Raw genomic sequence first — 22,500 nt, 5'->3', positions numbered from 1 at the left:
ATGATGATGATGCCAATTCTTTATTATAAAAATATGATCTTTATTTTGATATGTACACATACATACACGTACAAAATTAAGCAGAGTGAAAAAAAAAAAGTCTTAACAAAGTATTAAAAAAAGCAATAAAAAATTTATAAAATATAAAAAAAAAAAAAAAAAAAATTGGTCTAGAAGATTGTTATATTGTTTGGTGTGTTTGTTGTTGTTGTTTTCATTCTAGAAATTTCATGTCCGATAACTCAGAGGGTAGATATGACAGAGTAGGATTACCGGGTCCGTGACGTACGTAACCTTCCCCATAGCCTAGAAAAAAAAAAAAAAAAAAAATCATCATCATCATCGTTTAGCGTCCGCTTTCCATGCTAGCATGGGTTGGACGATTTGACTGAGGACTGGTGAAACCGGATGGCAACACCAGGCTCCAATCTGATCTGGCAGAGTTTCTACAGCTGGATGCCCATAGAAACCGTGCTACAACAGACAGTTGGAGTCTGGACAACTCCCTGGCTGGCCAGCTCCTATCAAACCATACCAACCCATGCCAGCATGGAAAATAGACATTAAATGATGATGATGATGAAGAGGATAATGATGATGATGATGATGATGATGATGCTGATGCAGATGATGATGGTGATGATGAGGATAATGACAATCATGATGATGGTGCTGATGATGATGATGACGACGACGACGACGATGATGATGACAATGACTGGTAAAAATGTGTCGACTCACCAAGAGATTTCATGAGGCCAGTTGTTGCATTCCTCAAGTGGAGAGGTACTGACGGCAGCGGGCCCCTGTGTTCAAGAATGCATTGTTTTGCTTTCGTGTATGCAGAATACACTTCAACGGATTTCGGTGCACGGGCTAAATACACTGCACACTGTGCCAAGATGACCTTTAAGAGATATATATACATATATATATATAAATATATAGTTTAGGGAAAAGAACCAAGGTTCATGAACTCATCAATGAAAATCCACTGTCACATATAGAAAAATTAATAATTAAAAGCACAATAAATGAATATAATATAATACAAAGTAAATATTATAAGATAAAGATAATATATATATATATATATGAATATAGTTTACAGCTGAAATGTATGTAGGATCAACAAAGAAAGCAATCTGCTCACTGTGATATAAATATCATTTAATGTACTTCATTGGACACTAAACTCCGCTTGCGAAGACCTGTTGAGGCAAGTGAAATCGAACCAAATTCGACGACTGGCACCTTGGGTGAGTGTCTTCTACTATAGCCTTGGGCCGACCAAAGCCTTGTGAGTGGATTTGGTAAACGGAAACTGAAAGAAGCCTGTCGTATATATGTATATATATATATATGTATGTGTGTATATGTTGTGTATCTGTGTTTGTCCCCCCCAACATCACTTGACAACTGATGTTGGTGTGTTTGAGTTCCCATTACTTAGCGGTTCGGCAAAAGAGACCGATAGAATAAGTACTAGGCTTCCAAAGAATAAGTGCTGGGGTCGATTTACTCGACTAAAGGCGGTGCTCCAGCATGGCCACAGTCAAATGACTGAAACAAGTAAAAGAGTAAAGAGAGTATATATATATATACATATATATATATATATATATATATATATATATATACATATATATATATATATATATATATATATATATATATATATATATATATATATATATATACATGTGTTCAATATTTGCTAAATTTTAAACGATAAATTTCTAATTACATGAACTCTGCGTCCTACAAAGTAGTTTGTTTACATTTGAAAATTCCTAAACATAGTCCTCAAATAAGTCATTTCATAACTCACAACCAAAGTATATTTATTTTTCCTGAAGAGGCCTAGAGAACCATACATGTACCTCTGTTCTCATCCACTTCATCTATCAATTACTCCAGTTTACTGTTGTTATATAGATAGAATGAGGCATGTCACCACTAGGCTGAAACAGCTGTAAGACAGCTGGCTGTGTGCCAGAATTTGAAATTAATACTTACATCACACTCTGGCTTTCCAATGAAGTTGGTTGCTTGAAATGCAGCGACGGCTTGGGTCAAAGCAAGAGGATCAGCTAATCCTGGATTATATAGAAAGAAAGAATGAGAGGAAAGTGATGGAGATGTTAGAATAAAAGGGCAAGTGTGTGCGTGATGCTGAAATCCTCTCCTTTTGCGCAAGCTCTCTGTCATACCCTCATCAACGAAGAAAGGCCCTGTACTGGTGCCATATAAAAACCACTCATGCTGGTTCCATGTTAACGGCACCTGTTCGAGTGCCATGTAGATGGCACTTGTGCCAGTATCACGTAAAAAATCACCCATGCCAGTGCCCTGTAGAGAACACATGTGCCAGTCCCACATACAGTGCACAGTTTCCACAGTTTCCACAGATAAAAAGCATATGTACCAGTGCCACGTAGAGAGCAGCTGAGCTGGTACCATGTTAGAAACAGGTGATGGCACCATGTGAAAGGCACACCTGTCAGGGTCATGTAAAAAGCACCTGTGCAAGTGCCACATAGCAAAAAAATCTGTGCTAGCACCACATAAAAAGGCACTCAGTATACTTTATAAACCGGTTGGCATCAGGAAGGGCATCCAGCTGTAGAAACCATACCAAATCAGACTGGACCTGGTGCAGCCCTCAGTACTAGGCATCCAAAGAATAAGTCCTGGGGTCGATTTGCTCGACTAAAAAGGCGGTGCTCCAACATGGCCACAGTCAAATGACTGAAACAATTAAAAGAGTAAAGAGTAACATGTATTCACCTAACTCACGCTGACATGGAGAACAGACATAAAACAAAGGAACAAGAAAGACGGAAACATGCAAATGCTTACCTATGTCTTCTGAAGCAGTTCGCACCAATCGACGTGCAATGAAGAGTGGATCCTCACCTCCTTCGAGCATCCGTGCCATCCAGTATAGCGCAGCATCTGGGTCAGATCCACGGATGGATTTTTGCAATGCCGATGCACAGTTGTAATGTTCTTCACCTGAGAAAGGCAAACGAGAAAAAGAAATAAACAAAAATGGTAAAATAAATATCATCATCATCATCGTCGTTTAACGTCTGCTTTCCATGCTGGCATGGGTTGGACAGTTTGACTGAGGACTGGCAAGTCATGGAGGCTGCACCAGGCTCCAATCTGTTCTGACAAGGTTTCTACAGCTGGATGCCCTTCCTGATACCAACCACTCCGAGAGTGTAGTGGGTGCTTTTTACATGCCACTGGCACGGGAGCCAGTCAGGCTACACCAGGCTCCAATCTGATTTGGCAGAGTTTCTACAGCTGGATGCCCTTCTTTATGCCAACCACTCAGAGAGTGTAGTGGGTGCTTTTTACATGCCACTGGCACGGGAGCCAGTCAGGCTACACCAGGCTCCAATCTGATTTGGCAGAGTTTCTACAGCTGGATGCCCTTCTTTATGCCAACCACTCTGAGAGTGTAGTGGGTGCTTTTACATGCCACCGGCACGAGGGCCAGTCAGGCGGGTATTGGCGACGGCCACACTCAAAATGGTGTATTTTACATGCCACCTGCACAGGAGCCAGTCCAGTGGCACTGGTAACGATCTCGCTCAAATTCATTCAAACAATGGTGAATATCCCTAGATACAGAGTAGATAAACAAACAAACAAACTGTGAATAGCCAAGGCCAACCAGTTCAGTAAATAAACTACTGCTGTAATCTGTAGTCATGGTATGCTCTGTGAGGACATCTGGTGTGAAAGAGTTTCGATGGTTTGGGTAAGTTACTTGACCGGATGATATTTCATTAAAATCAATAGACATACAATAAGGACAATTGCAATTTCCTAACCCTTTTTATCGTAGAGAATACAAGATCGTTCAAGGCTTTCCTTCACACAGTCAACATCGATGATGGTTGGAGAATACTCGGTGGTGTCAACTTCGTTCTTTTGTATTTGACTTTGTACTGCCATCTGGAGGCAGTTGAGAGCAACACGGCCATCTCCATCACAGAGGAAAGCAATTTCTTCAATAACTTTATTGTTGATCCATACATTGGGTCTTCTGTAGAAACAATGACACAAAGAAATGAGTTTATAATGCATATATATATACAAATATATATATAGGGTTGGCCAAAAGTCACCCAACGGTAAATCAAAATTCCATAAATGCTATTTGTAATTTTGTATTGACTTGACTGGAAAAATGTGTCGCTCAGGGATTTCAGCTTGAACAATTTTCATGATGTTTAATATTTAGATGCTTTTATTAAATTCATTCAGTTGTTAAACATAAATAGATCTTGGCTGTTCCGTTGATCGTATCAACTGGGACCCACATCGTCGAAACCAACGGAGTGTTCCTATTTAATAATAATAATAATAATAATAATAATAATAACAACAATAATAATAATAATAATAATCCTTTCTACCCAAGGCACAAGGCCTGAAATTTTGGGGGAGGGGGCCAGTCGATTAGATCAACCCCAGTATGCAACTAGTACTTGTTTAATCATCCTTGAAAGGATGAAAAGCAAAGTCAACCTAGGCGGAATTTGAACTCAGAACGAAAAGACAGACGAAATACCGCTAAGCATTTCGCTAACGATTCTGCCAGCTCGCCGCCTTAATGATAATAATAATAATAATAATAATCATCATCATCGTCGTCGTTTAACGTCCGCTTTCCATGCTAGCATGGGTTGGACGATTTGACTGAGAGCTGATGAACCAGATGGCTACACCAGGCTCCAGTCTGATTTGGCAGAGTTTCTACGGCTGGATGCCCTTCCTAACGCCAGCCACTCTGAGAGTGTAGTGGGTGCTTTTACGTGTCACCCGCACGAAGGCCAGTCAGGCAGTACTGGCAACGGCTACGCTCAAAATGGTGTATTTTATGTGCCACCTGCACAAGAGTCTGTCCAGGGGCACTGGCAACGATCTCGCTCGAAAATCCTTAGACATGCCACCTGCACAAGTGCCAGAAAGGCGATGCTGGGCACAGGTGCCATCACAAATTCGCTTTCGCTTGCCCCAATAAGTCTTCGCAATAATAATAATAATAATAATAATAAAGATAATACCATCAACAACAATCTCTTACCCTTCTTTATCAGCTGCAAGTTTGTCTATTTCACTGGCGTCAGAAAAACATTTAAGCTTTAAGGATTCCACGGCATTCCGTAATATTGTCGACACTTCTTCCACACTCAACTTCTCCAAGACTACAACATGGCACCGACTAAGAAGAGCAGAATTTACTTGGAATGAGGGGTTTTCTGTGGTGGCGCCCAGCAAAATAAATGTTCCGTTCTCAACATGCGGAAGTAAGCAGTCCTACCAAAACAAAATAAGAACGACATTAATATAGTTTCCATGAAGCATTATCTGGTATATAAGAAAACTGAAGAAAACGGTAATTAGCGCACCTGTGTAATTTACGCAGGTGATTTTTCTGGATAATATTTGTTAAAAAAAAGCTTCTACTCATGTAAAATTCACACCCAAAAGTTTTCAGAATTGCCGATATAGCCAGGGAGAAAACGTTTCCAGTTTAGTTGTATTTAGCATAATTTCACATACTTATGATTAAATTTTATTAAATTTTCATTAAATAAAGATAATTTCTGGGGTCGATGTAATCGACTTAGCCCCTTACCATTCTGGAGACAAAATGTTTAGCAGTATTTCATTCTCAGTTCAAATTCCACTGAGGTCAACTTTGCCTTTGATCACTTCAGATTCGATAAATTAAGTAAAAGGGAAATACTGGTATCGATGTATTTGACTAGTCCCCAACCCCCAAATTTCAGGCCTTGTGCCTTTAGTAAAACAGATTATTATTATCATTTATTATTATTATTATTATTATTAATAATAATAATAAGACAGTGAGCTGGCAGGGTCGTCAGCATGCTGGACGAAATGCTGAGCAATATTTCGCCCGTCGCTCCATTTTGAGTTCAAATTTCGCCAAAGTTGACTCTGCCTTTCATCCTTTTTTTTGGGGGGGGGGGGTCGATAAAAATAAGTACCAGTTGAAAACTGGGGTCAATGAAATCATCTCATTCTCTACCCCAAAAATGCTGCCTTTATGGCAAAATTTAAAACTAATCATTATTGTTATTATTATTATTACTTGCTGTGTTTTGTTGAAACGGTGGATTTCATCAATGAAAAGTATTGTCTTCATCTTGAACATCTTCTGATTGGTTAAGGCATTCTGTGCTGCTTGTTTGACATCGTTAACACCAGAGTTCGTAGCAGACATCATCAAGAATTTAGCGGTGCAGTTTTCTTTACATTGGATGCTGATCAGTTTTGCAAGTGTAGTCTGTTCAAAGACAACGAACATTAACAGCAATGTCGATATCTATATATATAAAAATGAGAATGTGTGTCTATCTGTCTGTCTGTGTGAATCCCTAAAACTCGAGAACTACGCAACCAATTTCATTCAAATTTTACACATGCCTTACTTAGGGTTCCAGTTGTGTTTTAGTCAAAAAAAATTATTAACTTCTTGCAGAGTTCGAGCACACGGCAACATAATATCTCCTCCACTATTTAAGTATTACGTGTCAAAAGTGAAACAAAAACACTCATGTCAAATACTTTCACTTTAAAAATGAAACTATTCCACTAACTGAAACAATCACATTTCGATACTGTAGTGACAGATACTTTCACAGAGAGAGAAAGAGAGAAAGAGAGAGACAGAAAGAGAGAGACAGAAAGAGAGAGAGACAGAAAGAGAGAGACAGAAAGAGAGAGAGACAGAAAGAGAGAGACAGAAAGAGAGAGACAGAAAGAGAGAGAGAGAGAGATGTATATGTATACATATACATGTATATGTACACCATTTCGATACTGTAATGACAGATACTTTCAGAGAGAGAGAGAGAGAGAAAGAGAGAGAGAGAGAGAGATGTATATGTATACATATAGATGTACACGTATATGTATATATATATAGATCTATACATACATGTATATGTATACATATGTGTACATATGTGTAGATGTATATATATATATATAGATGTACATGTAATATGTACACATATATACATGCATACAGATATCTATACATATATACACCCATCACACACACATACACATGCACACAAACACACACATTAGTCATTTGTTTTCTTATCCAAAACTACGTCAAAAGTACTGAATGAATCTTTATGAAATTTAGAAATTATATTCTTTGCATAACGGCCATAACTTCCATGAAAATTCATATATTTTTGATGTTGATGAAATTTTAACCCGAACATAACAGATGAGGATTATTTAGAAAATGATGTCACACGTTATCGGGGCTACCATTCTTTCTGGACGTGCAAAAGGGGATGACGTCTTTATTCCAAGAATTCCTCTTACTCCATCAGGAGCAGACATTCCTTTTACATTCAGAAGACTACAATTTCCCCTTCGTGTGACTTTTGCCATGTCCATAAACAAATATCAGGGTCAAACACTGTCTGTAGCTGGTCTTCTCTTGGAAGAGCCCTGCTTCTCACATGGACAACTGTATGTTGGCTGCTCAAGAGTGGGCAGCAACAAAAAACCTATTTGTATATGCTCCACAAGGGAAAACAAGGAACATAGTTTACAATGAGGTGTTATAATCACAACAGCAAGAAAGTATGTACATGATCACCTTCTTTTACGAAACTTCATTGACTTTCATATATTTATATTGATATACATATATATACGTGTGTTTGGGTGCGTGTGTGTATATACATTTCTATATATAAAGATGATGTGTAGTCTAGACGGCGTTTTTAGATTTCATTATTCTCTTTAACCCGGGCAACGTCGGGTATTTCTGCTAGTTAACAATAAAAGTAATCTTATATTGTAAAAGAGAAGCTGATCTCCATTTTTCCCGACTAAAGGCGGTGCTCCAGCATGGCCGCAGTCAAATGACTGAAACAAGTAAAAGAATGAATGAAAAGAAAAGAAAATTCTTCAGAAAGTTATAAGGAAGCGAAACTGGTAGAAAGCAAGCACATGTCTATAGTTTTGGCTTACGTATATGTGTGTTTGTTTACAAATATAACTAAAACAAAAAACGAGAAGAAATCAAGGTTTTTATTTACCTTTCCACTTCCTGGCGGGCCCCAGAATATCATAGACGGAGGTAAGGAATAGTTTAACAGGATTTTTCGTATGAACGACTTTTCACCAATAGACTTCGTTTGCCCGACGAAGTTCTCCATAGTTTTAGGGCGAAGGCTCTCAGCCAAAGGAATATTAAAGGTTATTAAAGAACTTTCACAAGGTTGTTTACTAGAGATGTTGGTGTTTTGGGTATTGGTTGTCACAGAAAGCGAAGTCATTTCGTTACTAGTCGAACCCACCATCCGTGTGCCCTCGCTACAGTCCTTACCGGGATTCGAACCTTTGCTGTCTTTGTGGTCAAGCGCATCTTCAGTAAAAAGAGCAGAAGTTTTGCTTTTTCTTTTTTTTAATACAGAGCTAGGGCTTGTGTTGGTGTTGTTGTTTGTGTTTGCAGCTTGTTTCTTATTTAATTTCGGTGATCCGTCAAGTTTTGATTTCTTTGAATACGGAATTAAACTTCCCCAAGACTTACTGCCGACACCACCACCATCGACAACATCAGCATCATCAGCATCACCAACTAAATCGTCATCACCACCACTACCGCAAACATCTTCGTCGCGATGTTTTCGCTTCATAAGGGAACTTTCTTCATCGTCTTCGTCCAATTTTAAGCACTCATCAACGTGGACATTTATAGTTTGAACGGGAAAACTCTTACCACAGACAGGACAATCAACTTTCTCAGCTGCCATTTCTTTTAAATTGACGAAGATATTACTTCCTCTCCTTTTCTCTCATTCAATTATTTGTCCCAACCGCCATCCGTCCATCTTGACATTTTGCTCTCTCTCACTTTTACACGCTCTACTTCTTACACTTTCTTTCTCCCTGTTTCTTATACTCATTCTAATTTCCTCTCTCCCTCCTGATACTCATTCTCTTTCCCTCTCCTTCCTTATACACATTCTCTTTCTCTCTCCCCCTCCCTCATGCTCCTCTTTGGCTGTGTGTGACTTTTTCTCCCTCTCTCTCTTACCCTTTTCTCTGTGGTTGTGTGATACTTTCTCTTTCTCCCCACTCTTTCTTTACTTTTCAACGATTAACAGACGAGCTTTTCATACAGACACAACACAGGCTTTCATTAAATAGCCCAATAAGTATACCGTTAATTCCGTGAAATATTCACTTGCCCCGCTCGTGTCAGCAGAAATGCAACTAACTTTCTCTCCCTCTTAAATTGATATCGCGTGTTAAGTTTTCGGACATATAGTATATCGGTGACTTGTGTTTGGCCAACACCGCCACTTGTTAGCAGAGTACAAAAGTGGCACAAGCGGATGTTGTTCCGAAAACGAGGCTGATGAAATGTTTGTTGCTATTAGTGTGTGTGTGTGTGAATAGATGTTTGTGTGTGTATAAGTACACATATATATATATATATAAATGAACGTTTATGTATGTATACGTATCTACGTACACATTTGTATGTGTTTCTATACATAAATGCATAGACACATATCCCTAACAATATACATATATTGGTAATCTTCAAGTTTCGGGGTGTAAAAAATAAATTAAAAATATTCAAGGGAAGTAACTGAACGGATAATACTGGTAAGTTGTTTCCCTTGAATATTTTTTTATTTACTTTTTTGCCCCACTAAACTTGAAGATTACCCATATATTTCATTGTCATTCCCATCGACAAAGTTCTCTCCTTCCGTCGCATGCTGTTTCAGGAAAAAAAAAGAAAAAGAAAACGCTCATGATTTATTTATAAACAGCTAAAAGCATACGGATAATACTGGTAAGTCGTTCAGTTATTTCCCTTGAATATTTTACCCACTAAACTTGAAGATTACCTTTTTATTTATTATTTCTTGTTATTTCTAATGTTTGATGGATTATGCTGTATTTCTTATATATGTTCATTGAGGGGGTTTGATATGTTAAGTCGTTAACCCAGTCTTTTTATTCTTTAACTAGTGAGATCTGACTGTTATTTCTAGCAAACGGATTGGCCGTGTAGTGTGTAGTGATTCTCCAGATCGTATATATATATATATACGATCTGGAGAATCACTACACACTACACGGCCAATCCGTTTGCTAGAAATAACAGTCAGATCTCACTGATATATATATATATATATATATATATATATATATATATATATATATATATATATATATATATATATATACACAAACATACACACGGTGGTGATCTGGAGAATCACTACATACTACACGGCCAATCCGTTTGCTAGAAATAACAGTCAGATCTCCCCCGCTGTCAAAAATAGAAATAGAGAGCTGTTTGTCTGAAATAAGACAGGATGGTCACGAACGATCGAAGTTCTTATCTGAACCTAAACACGGTGATCTGTAATTCGAGGAAGATTAGGCTGTTATTTCTAGTAGCCGGAATAGCTGTTTATTGGCCCTCGCTCTTCGGCTTGCGTGTACACACGTGTATAAGTATGTGTGTATGTATATAAAATATACACATACATGCATATATATATATATATATATATATATACTCATACGTACATATTTATCTGGTAACAAGGCATTATATATAATTTACATATACGTGTGTGTGTGTATATATATGTATACAAATATATATTTAATACACTCACGCATATACACCAAAACACATAGTAGCTAAAGATGTATAATAAATATATTCTCGTAAATATGTGTATACAGAGGAGTAGGTTGAGTTAGTCTATAAGAGTGGTGTGTGTAAAATATGTATATATATCTATGTGTGTGTGTGCGCGCGCGCGTTTGTATTTAAATATACTTGTTTGTGTGTATATTTTATGTACGTAAAGAGAAAGAGGGAGGAAATGATGAGAGGGAGGGTAGTGTAATAGGGCGAGAGAGAGAGAGAGAGAGAGAGAGAGTGAGTCGTTGAATTGAATGCTGAATGTCTGTGTGTCGACAAGTGTGTCGTTCTCTGAAATCACGTCAAACTGGCGGACAGTATCACCACCGCACTCTCTCTCCTCGACAAACATCTCCAGCAACGTAAGTGATGTTGTGGCTTTCATCATATCTCACCCACACAGCTCTCTTTCCCGCCTTTTTTCTCTCTTTCTCTCACTCCGTCTCTCTCGCTTACTTCTGGTTCACACACACATACACACCTCTTCCTCCTCCTCTCTTTTTATCTGCTTATTGCCCCTCTCTCATACGCTTTTACTCTCTCTAGTTCATGCCACATTCCCTCTCTTTGCTTCTTTCACTCACTTTTCTACGTCCTCTTACCCTCCCTCTCTTTTAGCCACCTTTCATTTTTCTCTGTCCTTGTTCCTCCAGTTCACTTCTCTCTTTGTTCTCGCTTCTTAATCCCTCTCTTTCTTTTTACTCTTTCCGTCTTCCCTCTTTGTTCCTTGTATAATCCTCTCTCACTTTCCTATATCTTTCACATCTCTCCTTTCTCTCGTCTTCTTTTTCTCGCGTTTCTATATCTTTCAGTCATCTCTCTCTCTCACACATCTCTTTTTTTTCTTTCTCTCTCTCCTGTTTCACTTTCCCCTTCCTCCCCAACTAAAGACCCTAACAAACAGAAGCAGCCACTACGTAGACACCCCGCCTGCTAGAAACAACAACCATACCTTTCTTATTAAACAAACACAAAAACCGGTACAACATAATGTGTAGTCCTAGCATTACTATGCCTAGATAGTCACGACTGGATCGCTTGTGATCGTGTGCTTGATTGATCAGCCCTGACCTGTGGTCAAACAATATGTACACGAGGTGGAGTCTATGTTAGCGCACTTCCTACTAGAAATAGCAGCCAAGTGTTCTTCGAACAGCAAGATACAGAAGATAATGCAGATTTAGAGGTATGAAAAAAAAAAAAAAAAGCAAGGATGGCCATATCTGGAATAACTTTGATCATAGGCATTCTGAACTGGAGTAAAACGGCTTGTGTGGTTGCTCGATCTGGTAGAAATGTTAGCCAAATCTTCCACAAATCATACCCTGCTGTCTTTTGTATGAGCCAACAAGGGAGACCTTTATATGGCAGGTACATATTTTGGAAATAGCTACCAAGTCCCTCAAATCACCCGCTTACGTATATATATATATATATATATATACGTCTGAACCAATGAATGAGACCTCTACATGGTAGCTAGACTTAGTAGAAATAGTAGCCAAATCTCAAAAATCACACCCGACTGTCTTATGTATGTATAAAAGTTAGAACCAGTGAAGAAAACATCTACATGGTGACTAGACTTGTTCGAAATAACAGCCAAATCACGCTCATGCCTTATGTTTCTCAGTCGATGAATAAGACCCTTACATGGTAGCCAGAGCTGGTACAAATAGCAGCCAAGTTTCTCGCAAATTTCAATAAAAGTGAGCCATGGCAACATTTAATAATGTAGTCTAGGTCACCACAGTTATGTCTGAAAGGAAAGAACAACGAAGGGGTTGGTGTTTAATCAGTAAGGGCTTGTACAATGTATCACCTTGTTGCACGCATGGATACAAACTTGCTCTATCGCGCGCGCGCCAATCTTTCTCACTCCCCCCCACACACATATCACACTTATATATATATATAAATAATATATATATATATATTTATATCACTTCTTCCTAACATATATATATAGAAAAATAAATAGATAGATAAATAGATAGATAGACAAATAGATACCACACTTATATTTGGTTTCAATATATCTTACTCGTTCGTTTATTAATTTTGTTCTTGTGATATTTTCAATACATATACAAATATGGTTTTGCATTTATCGATTTTACAAATGGATTTAGCTAAGTAAGTAGCTAATCTCCGTATATTTATTACTCGAATAAATTACTAATGTTTGTGTGTGCGTGTGTGTGTGTATATATATATATATATATATATATATATATATATATATATATATATATATTATATATATATATATATATATATATATATATATATTATATATATATATATATATATATATATATATATATATACGGAATCTTAATTACATATACATATAATTATATATACAAGGTTGATTACCTTAAAATTTTGTTTTAGTATTTAATAAAACATGCAGCTTGTCTTAAAAGATTCCACAGTAGTTTTCAAAACCGACAAATTGCGAAATCTTTGATTATTTTTCAAAATTTAATTTTTAGTTTTAGTTTTAATAAATGGGAATTCGTCTACAGACGTCACTGTGCAATCTACATATATATATATATTCATATCAGCATCTATATTCATTATTTATAGATATAGTATAATTAATATATATAATATACATATGTATAATATATAAATATATTTATATATATATATATAATTAATATATTAATATCAATTACAATATGCGTAATGGCTACGAAGTTTCGGCAAGTGCGTGACTTGTTATAAGCTGCTAATTACCTTGTAAATATTCTATAAATGTTAGGTTTGCACTTGTATTAAGTCCGTTAACTACCCACATATCATTGTTAAGTCTATGGAGTATAAAGATATTGATTCTTTTTTTACACACACACACATGTATATACGTTGATCGACATTCTTTATTTAAAATCGCGATTCACTTTCGACACATACATATGTAAACATAAGAAATACCTATATACATATGTGGATGTATATACGTTTACACAAGAAATACATACTTATGTATACATACATACACACATATATACGTATATATATGGATGGCAATTTCGGAAAGTGGATATATCCATATATATATGTATTAATAAATATATTTATATTTAAGTGTGTGTGTGTGTGTACATGTATCAAATACTTATATACGTATATAGACACATCACATATTCGCATTTTGTGTTGGTATTTTTGAGAGTTCTTTAATTTCCATTCCAGATTTTCTACAAACCTTTCTCATAAATGTAACTAATTAAATTAATTTTGAGAGTTTCTCATTGAGTAAGCCTTCACGTGATAAAGGATCGTTATGTTTTATTTTTGTCTTTTTTTAAATTAGAAATAAATATTTTTAATTAAATTAAGTTGGTTGTGTGTGTGTGTGTATGTGAAACACGTGTGTATTGCCGGTACACACAGAGATAGACATATATATATATATATATATATATATATATCTATATATATATATATATATCGATCTATCTATTTGTACGTGCATATGTCTCAATCGGTTGAAATACACTTTTGCTTCCCAACCACATTGTTCTGGGTTCAGTCCCACTGCATGGCACCCTGGGCAAGTGTTTTCTACTACGGCCCCGGGCGAGACCAAAAACCTGTGAGTCGATTTTGTAGACGAATAACTGAAAGAAGTCTGTCATATATATATATATATATATATATATATATATACACATACATATAGGTGTGTATTTGTGTTTTTCCCCTCACTGCTATTTGTCAACTGGTGTTAGTTTGTTTACTTCCCGTAACGTAGCGGTTCGGCCAAAAGAGCCTTAACAGGCTTTCAAATGATCACTGGGGTTGATTCGTTCGATTAAAACCCTTCAAAAGTAATGCCCCAGCATGACCGCAGTTGAGGGCTGAGACGATTAAAAGTTAATACACATAATCTCAACGCACACCTTATTCTTTTTTACCTAACGTGTGTGTGTGTGTATATATATATATATATATATATATATAATGTAGGCGCAGGCGTGGCTGTGTGATAAGAAATTTGCCTCCTAACCACATGGTTCCAGGTTCAGTCCCACTGCGTGGCACCTTGGGCAAGTGTCTACAACTATATACAGTCTCATGCCGACCAAAGCCTTGGTAGACGGAAACTGGAAGAAGCCTGTCGTATATATATATTTTTGTGTGTGCCTGTGTCTATCCCCTCTGTAATCGATTCATCCCCTCCCACAAAACTACTGCCCTTGTGGTAAAATTCGAAACCATTATTATTATTGTTGTTGTTCTTTTGTTTGTTTGTTTTTTTTTTCTATAGACTCTGGGAAAACTGAACTGGATATGGGTCGAACTAAAACGGAATCTGAAAATGAGAATTGTCAAAGCAAGGCAGGGAAAGCCGTCGACAAGGATGCATCTTCGAATTCCCCGACCAAGTCCGAAGTGACAAAACCCGTAGAGAACAATAAAAATTCCTTGTCGAAGATGAAGGATGGGGAAGAAGTGGAAAAAACCTCCTCTTCCTCTGGTGGTGCAGACGTCCAAACCACGGCTAAATCAGACCAGGAGAGCTCTAGTGCTCCGGACAAAGGAGAGAACGAAGTGGCAACAGATGGAAGTGAGAACCAGAAAGAAAGCCCTGTGGCACCATCAGAACAAGCGCCAACTTCAGAGCAGACAACGGCAGCTATGATTGTACCTGAAGTTGTAGTTAAAAGGGGCCGTGGCCGTCCCAGGAAAAACCCAACCAAAATTGAGCCAGCAAAGCCGAAACGAGGTCGTGGCCGACCACCTAAGAACCTTTCACAGAGGGCATCCTATGGTACTGTGCCCGGGCTTTTGGCCTCATCTGCTGCAAGTGGAAATGCAGAGAAGGGAAAAGTTGGCAGCGAGCAGTTCTCAGAGATAACTGTAAAGAATGAAGCTTTTACTGATTATGAAGAGAACGACAAAGAGCGAAAAGATGATCATGGCCATTCTACGGTGAATGGAGATATGGCGGCACGAAGGAAAGGCCGCAACTTGCCATTCAGGAAATCTAAAAGACGATCAATACCGCGGATCAATCTGGAAGACTTTGAAGATGATAGTGATGAAGAACCTGTTCGCAAGAAACGATCAACAAGACCCAAAAGATTCCCGCCCAGTGGACCACGACTGAAAATTACCCCGCCATCTACTTCGAAAAAACTCCGAGAGACAGGTGAGATGCAAATTTTTGATAATTTAACATTTTACATTATTTACATTAGACGGATATTTGTCCTCATCTTGTTTGTTGTTAACACAACGTTTCGGCTGATATACCCTCCAGCCTTCATCAGCTGTCTTGGGGAAATTTCGAACCTGGGTTCTCATTCCTAAGGTATCTTGCGATGTTGTTATTATTATTATTATTATTTCGCCAGTACCGCCTGACTGGCCTCCGTAGGATTTTCGAGCGAGATCGTTGCCAGTGCCCCTGGCCTGGCTTGTGCGGGTGGCACATAAAAGACACCATTTCGAGCGTGGCCGTTGCCAGTATCGCCTGACTGGCCTTCGTGCAGGTGACACGTAAAAGCACCTACTACACTCTCTGAGTGGTTGGCGTTAGGAAGGGCATCCAGCTGTAGAAACTCTGCCAAATTTAGATTGGAGCCTGGTGTTGCCATCCGGTTTCACCAGTCCTCAGTCAAATCGTCCAACCCATGCTAGCATGGAAAGCGGACGTTAAACGATGAACGAACGTCACTGCTTGGAATCGAACTCTGAATCTTGGGGTTTTAAGTAGCCCACGCTCTTAACCCCAAAACTTTGGAGTTTGATTCCAAACAGTAACCTGAATAATATTAATAATGATAATAATAAGGTTAACGAGGGTATTGGATTCAACCAAACCCAAAGACACAGGTAATACCGAGTAAGGGCTGTATACCGGCTAATTATGCCCCAGTCGTTGTATAAACAAGATTGGGGATTATAAGTCATATATTAGCGTGTGTATGTATAAATAGTAGAGGAATCGATTATTATATCTCTAAGTGGAGAGTTAGCAACATTGAAAAATACCTTAGTAATGAGAACCCAGGTACGAAATTTCCCCAAGACACCTGATGAAGACTGGAGGGTATATCAGCCGAAACGTTGTGTTAACAACAAACAAGATGAGGACAAATATCCGTCAATTGTAAATAATGTACATAATTCCTCATCTCTTAAATATAGTTCTGTATTAAACATTTTGTTGACATATTTCTCTGGAAATCCAGTCTTTATGGCAATTAATTTTGAAAATGTACAAAGAATTTAGTAAAATAATTTTGCTATTAACAATCTATGATTGTTGTGTTTCTTGTTTTTGTAATTACATTTGTATGTCCTCTCTCTTATTTTATTTCAGAGCAACACCTAACGGCCCAGGTCGATCGTCTCGCATCCCTTGTAGACCGACTGGAAAACAGGGTCAGTATATATATATATACATACATTGTGTGGGTGGGTCCGTCTTCAATTCTCCCCTCTTTTTTTTGCACCCTCACCCCTGTTCAAACATGTAGTTCCTTTCTCAGTTTCTCAACGTGGCACTTTGACCAGAAACAGTGGTAGGAAGCTTGCTTTCCAACCACATGATTCTGGGTTCAGTCCCACTGTGTGGCACCTTGGGCAAGTGTCTTCTACAATAGCCGAACAAAGTGGATTTGGTAGATGAAAACTGAAAGAAGCACATCTGGCAATAGGTCAGGCTGACTTCATTGATGCATTTTTTGCTGCAGTCAGATGCCCCTCCTGTCTTTTATTCAAGCATAATATATCTAGGACTACATTATCTAATGTGTCCTTCCTTCCTGTTGTTGTTTTGTCCCAGATTAGTCCTGATCCAGCAAATTTATGATCAGAGACGTTCTAGATATGACCATCCTGTCTTTTGTTCAGACATCAGTGTGTCTAGGACTACATTATCTAATGTGTCCTTCCTTGTTGTTTAGCCCCAAGTCAGTCCTGATCCAGCAGACCTATGATCAAAGTTGGTCCATATGTGACCATCCTCTTATATTCAGACATAGTGTATCTAGGACTACATTATCTAATTGGTTTTTCAGCATCGTTGTTTTTGTTCTTAGAATTTGTTTATTGATTGATTAATTAATTTTTAATTTAATTTTCTCATTGCAGATCAATCTTGATGGTTTGGTAGACGAAGACACAGATATTGAAACAGATTTAGAGGAGGATGTACAGGTAGGTACCTGTGTGTGTGTAACATATATGGTTAAGGTCAAACAACTGACAAGTAAATCTGTGGTATTGAGCAGAATATTTGCTGTAGCCTATCTTTCATACCAAGACAAAACAATGTACATGATAACACTTCCAATCAGTTAAGATCAGAAGCCATGAGAGCCACTGCCTGGTACTGCATCAGGGCATGAGCAAATCTGTGGTATTGAGCAGAATATTTGCTGTAGGCCATCTTTTATACCAAGACAAAACAATGTACATGATAACACTTCCGATCAGAAGCCATGAGAGCCACTGCCTGGTACTGCATCCGGGCATGAAATTATTATTATTATTATTATTATTTCTGTCTTTGTCATTCAGGTTCTGCTGTTGCAAAGAAACTACAACGTGAAGAATGAACTAAAGCGAGACTTCAAAGACATCGTGAAGGGTTACATTGAGGAACTTGGTGCCGAAAGTGGATGCCTAATGTAAGTACAGTGCCAAGACCTGCCGGTTGGCATACAACAGCACCCTTTTTCATCACCCCTGGACCCACTTACTATACACCCCTCATGAACAAGAGGATAAATATATATATATATAACTACTAAGCATGCTAGAAATAGCAACCAAATTTCTGTGTGAAGCTAAGTGAAATTGCAGTCCTGTTTACATCCCCGTAACTTAGTGGTTCAGCCAAAAAGACCGATAGAATAAGTGCTAGGCTTACAAAGAATAAGTCCTGGGGTCGATTTGCCCGACTAAAGGCGGAGCTCCAGCATGGCTGCAGTCAAATGACTGAAATAAGTAAAAGAATATATATATATATATATAGTCGGCTTCTTTCAGTTTCCACTTACCAAATCCACTCTCAGAGCTTTGTTCAATTCCACTGCATGGCACCTTGGGCAAGTATCTCCTACCATAGCCTTGGGTCAACCAAAGCCTTGTCAGTGGATTTAGTGTGTGTATATATATTTATATATATATATATATATATATATATATATATATATATATATATATATATATATATATATATATATATAATGTGTGAGATGGGCTTCCTTCATACAGTTTCTGTCTACCAAATTTTATTCTCATGGCATTGGTTGTCCTGTGGAGTTATAGTAGAACACACTTGCCCAAGGTGCCATGTTGGGGAACTGAACCTGAAACCACGAGCTTACAGTGTATATTTTAATTTAATTAATGATGGTGTACATGAAGGAGTGCTGAAAAGTTCCTGGCCTTAAGGATATCGTGGTTGGAGGCCCAATCTTTCAAGTTCTTTTACAGGGCTTAGATAAACTGAAGGACTGCTGCAATCTCAGTGTGTGAATCTGAGAAGGGAATATGGTGAATAAAATCATAATTAACTGATCCTCCTCTATTTTCATTTACCCAAAGCCAGGAACTTTTCAACACCCCTTCGTATATTTTGGTATCATTACAGCGCCAGTACCAGGTCTTACAAGAACTCTGGGAAATTTACAGTTTACGAAATATGGAGTGCTGAATCAGATCAAATGATGTGAGTTGTCTATCGACTTGATTATATAATCTATATTCATTTGTCTGTCTATCTCTATATCTGCTTTGTTTCTACGTCTGTTTATCTATCTATCTATCTATCTATCTATCTGTTTATACATCAGTTTGCCTATCTGATCATTTATCTATGTATATGTCTCAGTTTGTCTGTCTGTCTGTCTGTCTGTCTGTCTATCTATTTGTCTATATGACTACATTCCTCTATATCAATCATGCTACTTGTTTGTCTATATCTACCTGTCTATCATTCTATATACCCATCTGTCTGTCTGTCTATTTATCAATCTATCTATCTATCAGTCTACCTGTCTATCAATAAGTCTGTTTATCTGTCTGTCTATCTATTTGTCTATATGACTACATTTCTCTATATCAATCATGCTACTTGTTTGTCTATATCTACCTGTCTATCATTCTATATACCCATCTGTCTGTCTGTCTATTTATCAATCTATCTATCTATCAGTCTACCTGTCTATCAATAAGTCTGTTTATCTGTCTGTCTATCTATTTGTCTATATGACTACATTCCTCTATATCAATCATGCTACTTGTTTGTCTATATCTACCTGTCTATCGTTCTATATACCCATCTGTCTGTCTGTCTATTTATCAATCTATCTATTAGTCTGTCTGTCTATCAATAAGTCTGTTTATCTGTCTGTCTATCTATTTGTCTATATGACTACATTTCTCTATATCAATCATGCTACTTGTTTGTCTATATCTACCTGTCTATGATTCTATATACCCATCTGTCTGTCTGTCTATTTATCAATCTATCTATCTATCAGTCTACCTGTCTATCAATAAGTCTGTTTATCTGTCTGTTTGTTTATCTACCTATCTCAATGTCTTTCTCCGTTTCTGTCTGTCTCTCCCTGTGTCTTCATTTCTCCACCCACAATCCTTTTGTGTCACAATACTTATTAATGCTGCTACTACCACAACCACTACCAATACTATCACCACCACCACTAGGAGCACTTCGTCGGTTACAGCAACGAGGATCCCAGCTGATCCGATCAACGGAACAGCCTGCTCATGAAATTAACATGCATGTGGCTGAGCACTCCACAGACACGTCTACCCTTAATGTAGTTCTCAGGGAGATTCAGCGTGACACAGAATGTGACAAGGCTGACCCCCTTTGAATTACAGGTACTACTCATTTTTCCCAGCTGAGTGGACTGAAGCAGCGTGAAATGAAGTGTCTTGCTCAAGGACGCAACACGTCACCAGGAATTGAACCCACGATCGTGAGCCGAATGCCCTTACCTCTAAGTCACCCGCCTTCACTACCACCACCTACTATAACTACCAGTACAACCACCACTACTACTACTAATACAACCCACCACTACCACTACTATTGCAACCACCATTGCCACCACTGCCACTACTACTACTTCTACTATTTTTTTTTTTGTTTTTGTTTCTGTTAGATTTTTCAAGAAGTCCATCAACAAAATCTTCTCCAATGATACCAACAGCATGTTGAAAACAACCCCTGTTGTTAAAACCATGAACATACCAGGTAACGTCTAGAATCACTATGTGTGTACACATCATCATCATCATCATCAACTGCCGTGTATTAAACTGCTAATCAATACATAACAAATGCTGTACATTCGTTTAAATAATTAAAAACCACCAGTCACATGGTATGCACGAGTTTTATGTGAACTTAGGTTTTTTTTTTGTTTTTTTGTTTTTTTCTAATTTGATTGCAGCCAGACTCAATGAAGTGTGGATCCATGACACTTCTATCACTTTCCACGACTCCAAATACCATCACAGATACAGGATTCTTGGTCTCAAATGCAGTGGGGACACCTGAAGGGTTGTATGCAATCAGTCGAGAATTTCTGCGATTCACCTCAGCATCCACAGTAAACTTCTCATCCACAAACATGTGAATGTTTCCTGCACCTTGATGCTTGATGAATGACAGAAGCTCTGATTGCTTTGGTCTCGGCTGTTAGGAGATGATGGCGTCATCAAACATAGCTAGTCATGCCAAGGTTCCTGTACACAGCTCTGAACACCGTAAAAAGGGACACATTGCGTTTCTTTGCAACAGTTGACGTGGGTGGGTTGGCTCCAATCGAGCATTTGAGGCCATTGGGAAACTTTGGAAAGCACTTGGAATCACTTTGAGTTTTGTGTTCTTTTCTATCAATCTTTCCCTCTTTGAATTGTTCATACACACAATAAACTGTTGCTTTTGGAAGTTTCGTCAGCTTAACAATTTTATTGGTAGCGTGCCTGGCACATGCCAAAGTAACAATGGTGAAACGTTTCTGTTGTTCCATGACTTTTCTGTTGTCGAATTAGTTTGCTATTTACCTGAAAAATGAAGAAGAGGATTAGAATTGGTCCCAATTTATCTGCAAGACTCTGTATACATTTGGCATGTAAAAAGCACCCACTACACTCTCCGAGTGGTTGGCGTTAGGAAGGACATCCAGCTGTAGAAACTCTGCCAGATCAGATTGGGGCCTGGTGTAGCCATCCGGTTTCACCGGTCCTCAGTCAAATCGTCCAACCCATGCTAGCATGGAAAACGAACGTTAAACGACGATGATGACACACACGCACACATATTTTCACACACATCTGTGGTGGTGATGATGATGATGATGATGATATAAATGCCTTTTTTCCATGACTTTTTTTTTCTTTTTTTTTTTTTTACATATTTGTCTTTCAGTTTTTAGATATATTTTAATGTCTTTTTTTCTTCTTCTTTCACAGCTTCCTGGTGGCAAAAATGCAGCTAAATTTACCAACCAAAGAATTACTACTACTACTACTACTATTACTACTACTACTACTACTATTAATACTACTACAACAACCATTACTATTACTTTACTATTATTACTGCTGATTACGCTATCGTCCTATAACCACCACCACCACCACCACCATCACGCTACTGACTATACCACTATGACGACGACAACCTATTTGGGTCTTATGTTTTCCCTCCACCACCACCACCA

The 22,500-nt window shown here is 37.9% G+C and overlaps 2 protein-coding genes across 4 annotated transcripts in view; one reads left to right on the top strand and one right to left on the bottom strand.

The window, feature by feature from the left end:
- The window catches only part of LOC106872724 (ATPase WRNIP1), a 9,130-nt gene extending 13 nt beyond the window's left edge, over positions 1-9,117 (bottom strand). The window contains exons 1-8 of the mRNA XM_089346217.1: positions 8,121-9,117; positions 6,143-6,337; positions 5,108-5,340; positions 3,849-4,063; positions 2,863-3,018; positions 2,020-2,099; positions 742-907; positions 1-306 (exon numbers count right to left, since the gene is read on the bottom strand). The exon at positions 1-306 is cut by the window's left edge and continues 13 nt beyond it. Coding sequence (XP_089202343.1) covers positions 215-306; positions 742-907; positions 2,020-2,099; positions 2,863-3,018; positions 3,849-4,063; positions 5,108-5,340; positions 6,143-6,337; positions 8,121-8,837 — 1,854 coding nt within the window. The 5' untranslated portion in view covers positions 8,838-9,117 and the 3' untranslated portion in view covers positions 1-214. The remainder of the gene's footprint in view (positions 307-741; positions 908-2,019; positions 2,100-2,862; positions 3,019-3,848; positions 4,064-5,107; positions 5,341-6,142; positions 6,338-8,120) is intronic.
- Positions 9,118-9,408: 291 nt separating this feature from the next.
- The window catches only part of LOC149130207 (uncharacterized), a 14,265-nt gene continuing 1,173 nt past the window's right edge, over positions 9,409-22,500 (top strand). The window contains exons 1-8 of one of the 3 annotated variants that reach the window (XM_089346219.1): positions 9,409-9,892; positions 15,051-15,935; positions 17,112-17,173; positions 17,885-17,950; positions 18,314-18,423; positions 19,392-19,469; positions 20,935-21,026; positions 22,250-22,500. The exon at positions 22,250-22,500 is cut by the window's right edge and continues 1,173 nt beyond it. In XM_089346219.1, the coding sequence (XP_089202345.1) occupies positions 15,074-15,935; positions 17,112-17,173; positions 17,885-17,950; positions 18,314-18,423; positions 19,392-19,469; positions 20,935-21,026; positions 22,250-22,275 (1,296 nt within the window). In that variant the 5' untranslated portion in view covers positions 9,409-9,892; positions 15,051-15,073 and the 3' untranslated portion in view covers positions 22,276-22,500. Of the gene's footprint in view, positions 9,893-11,004; positions 11,128-11,717; positions 11,952-15,050; positions 15,936-17,111; positions 17,174-17,884; positions 17,951-18,313; positions 18,424-19,391; positions 19,470-20,934; positions 21,027-22,249 lie in introns of those variants that run through there. The other 2 variants (XM_089346218.1, XM_089346220.1) reach the window with 2 other exon arrangements.

Source organism: Octopus bimaculoides, chromosome 30 (assembly GCF_046866305.1).
Source record: "Octopus bimaculoides isolate indiv1 chromosome 30, ASM4686630v1, whole genome shotgun sequence".
Lineage (NCBI taxonomy): Eukaryota > Metazoa > Mollusca > Cephalopoda > Octopoda > Octopodidae > Octopus > Octopus bimaculoides.
The sequence above is the reverse complement of the archived record's forward strand: the minus strand, read 5'-3'. Positions and strand labels throughout refer to the sequence as shown.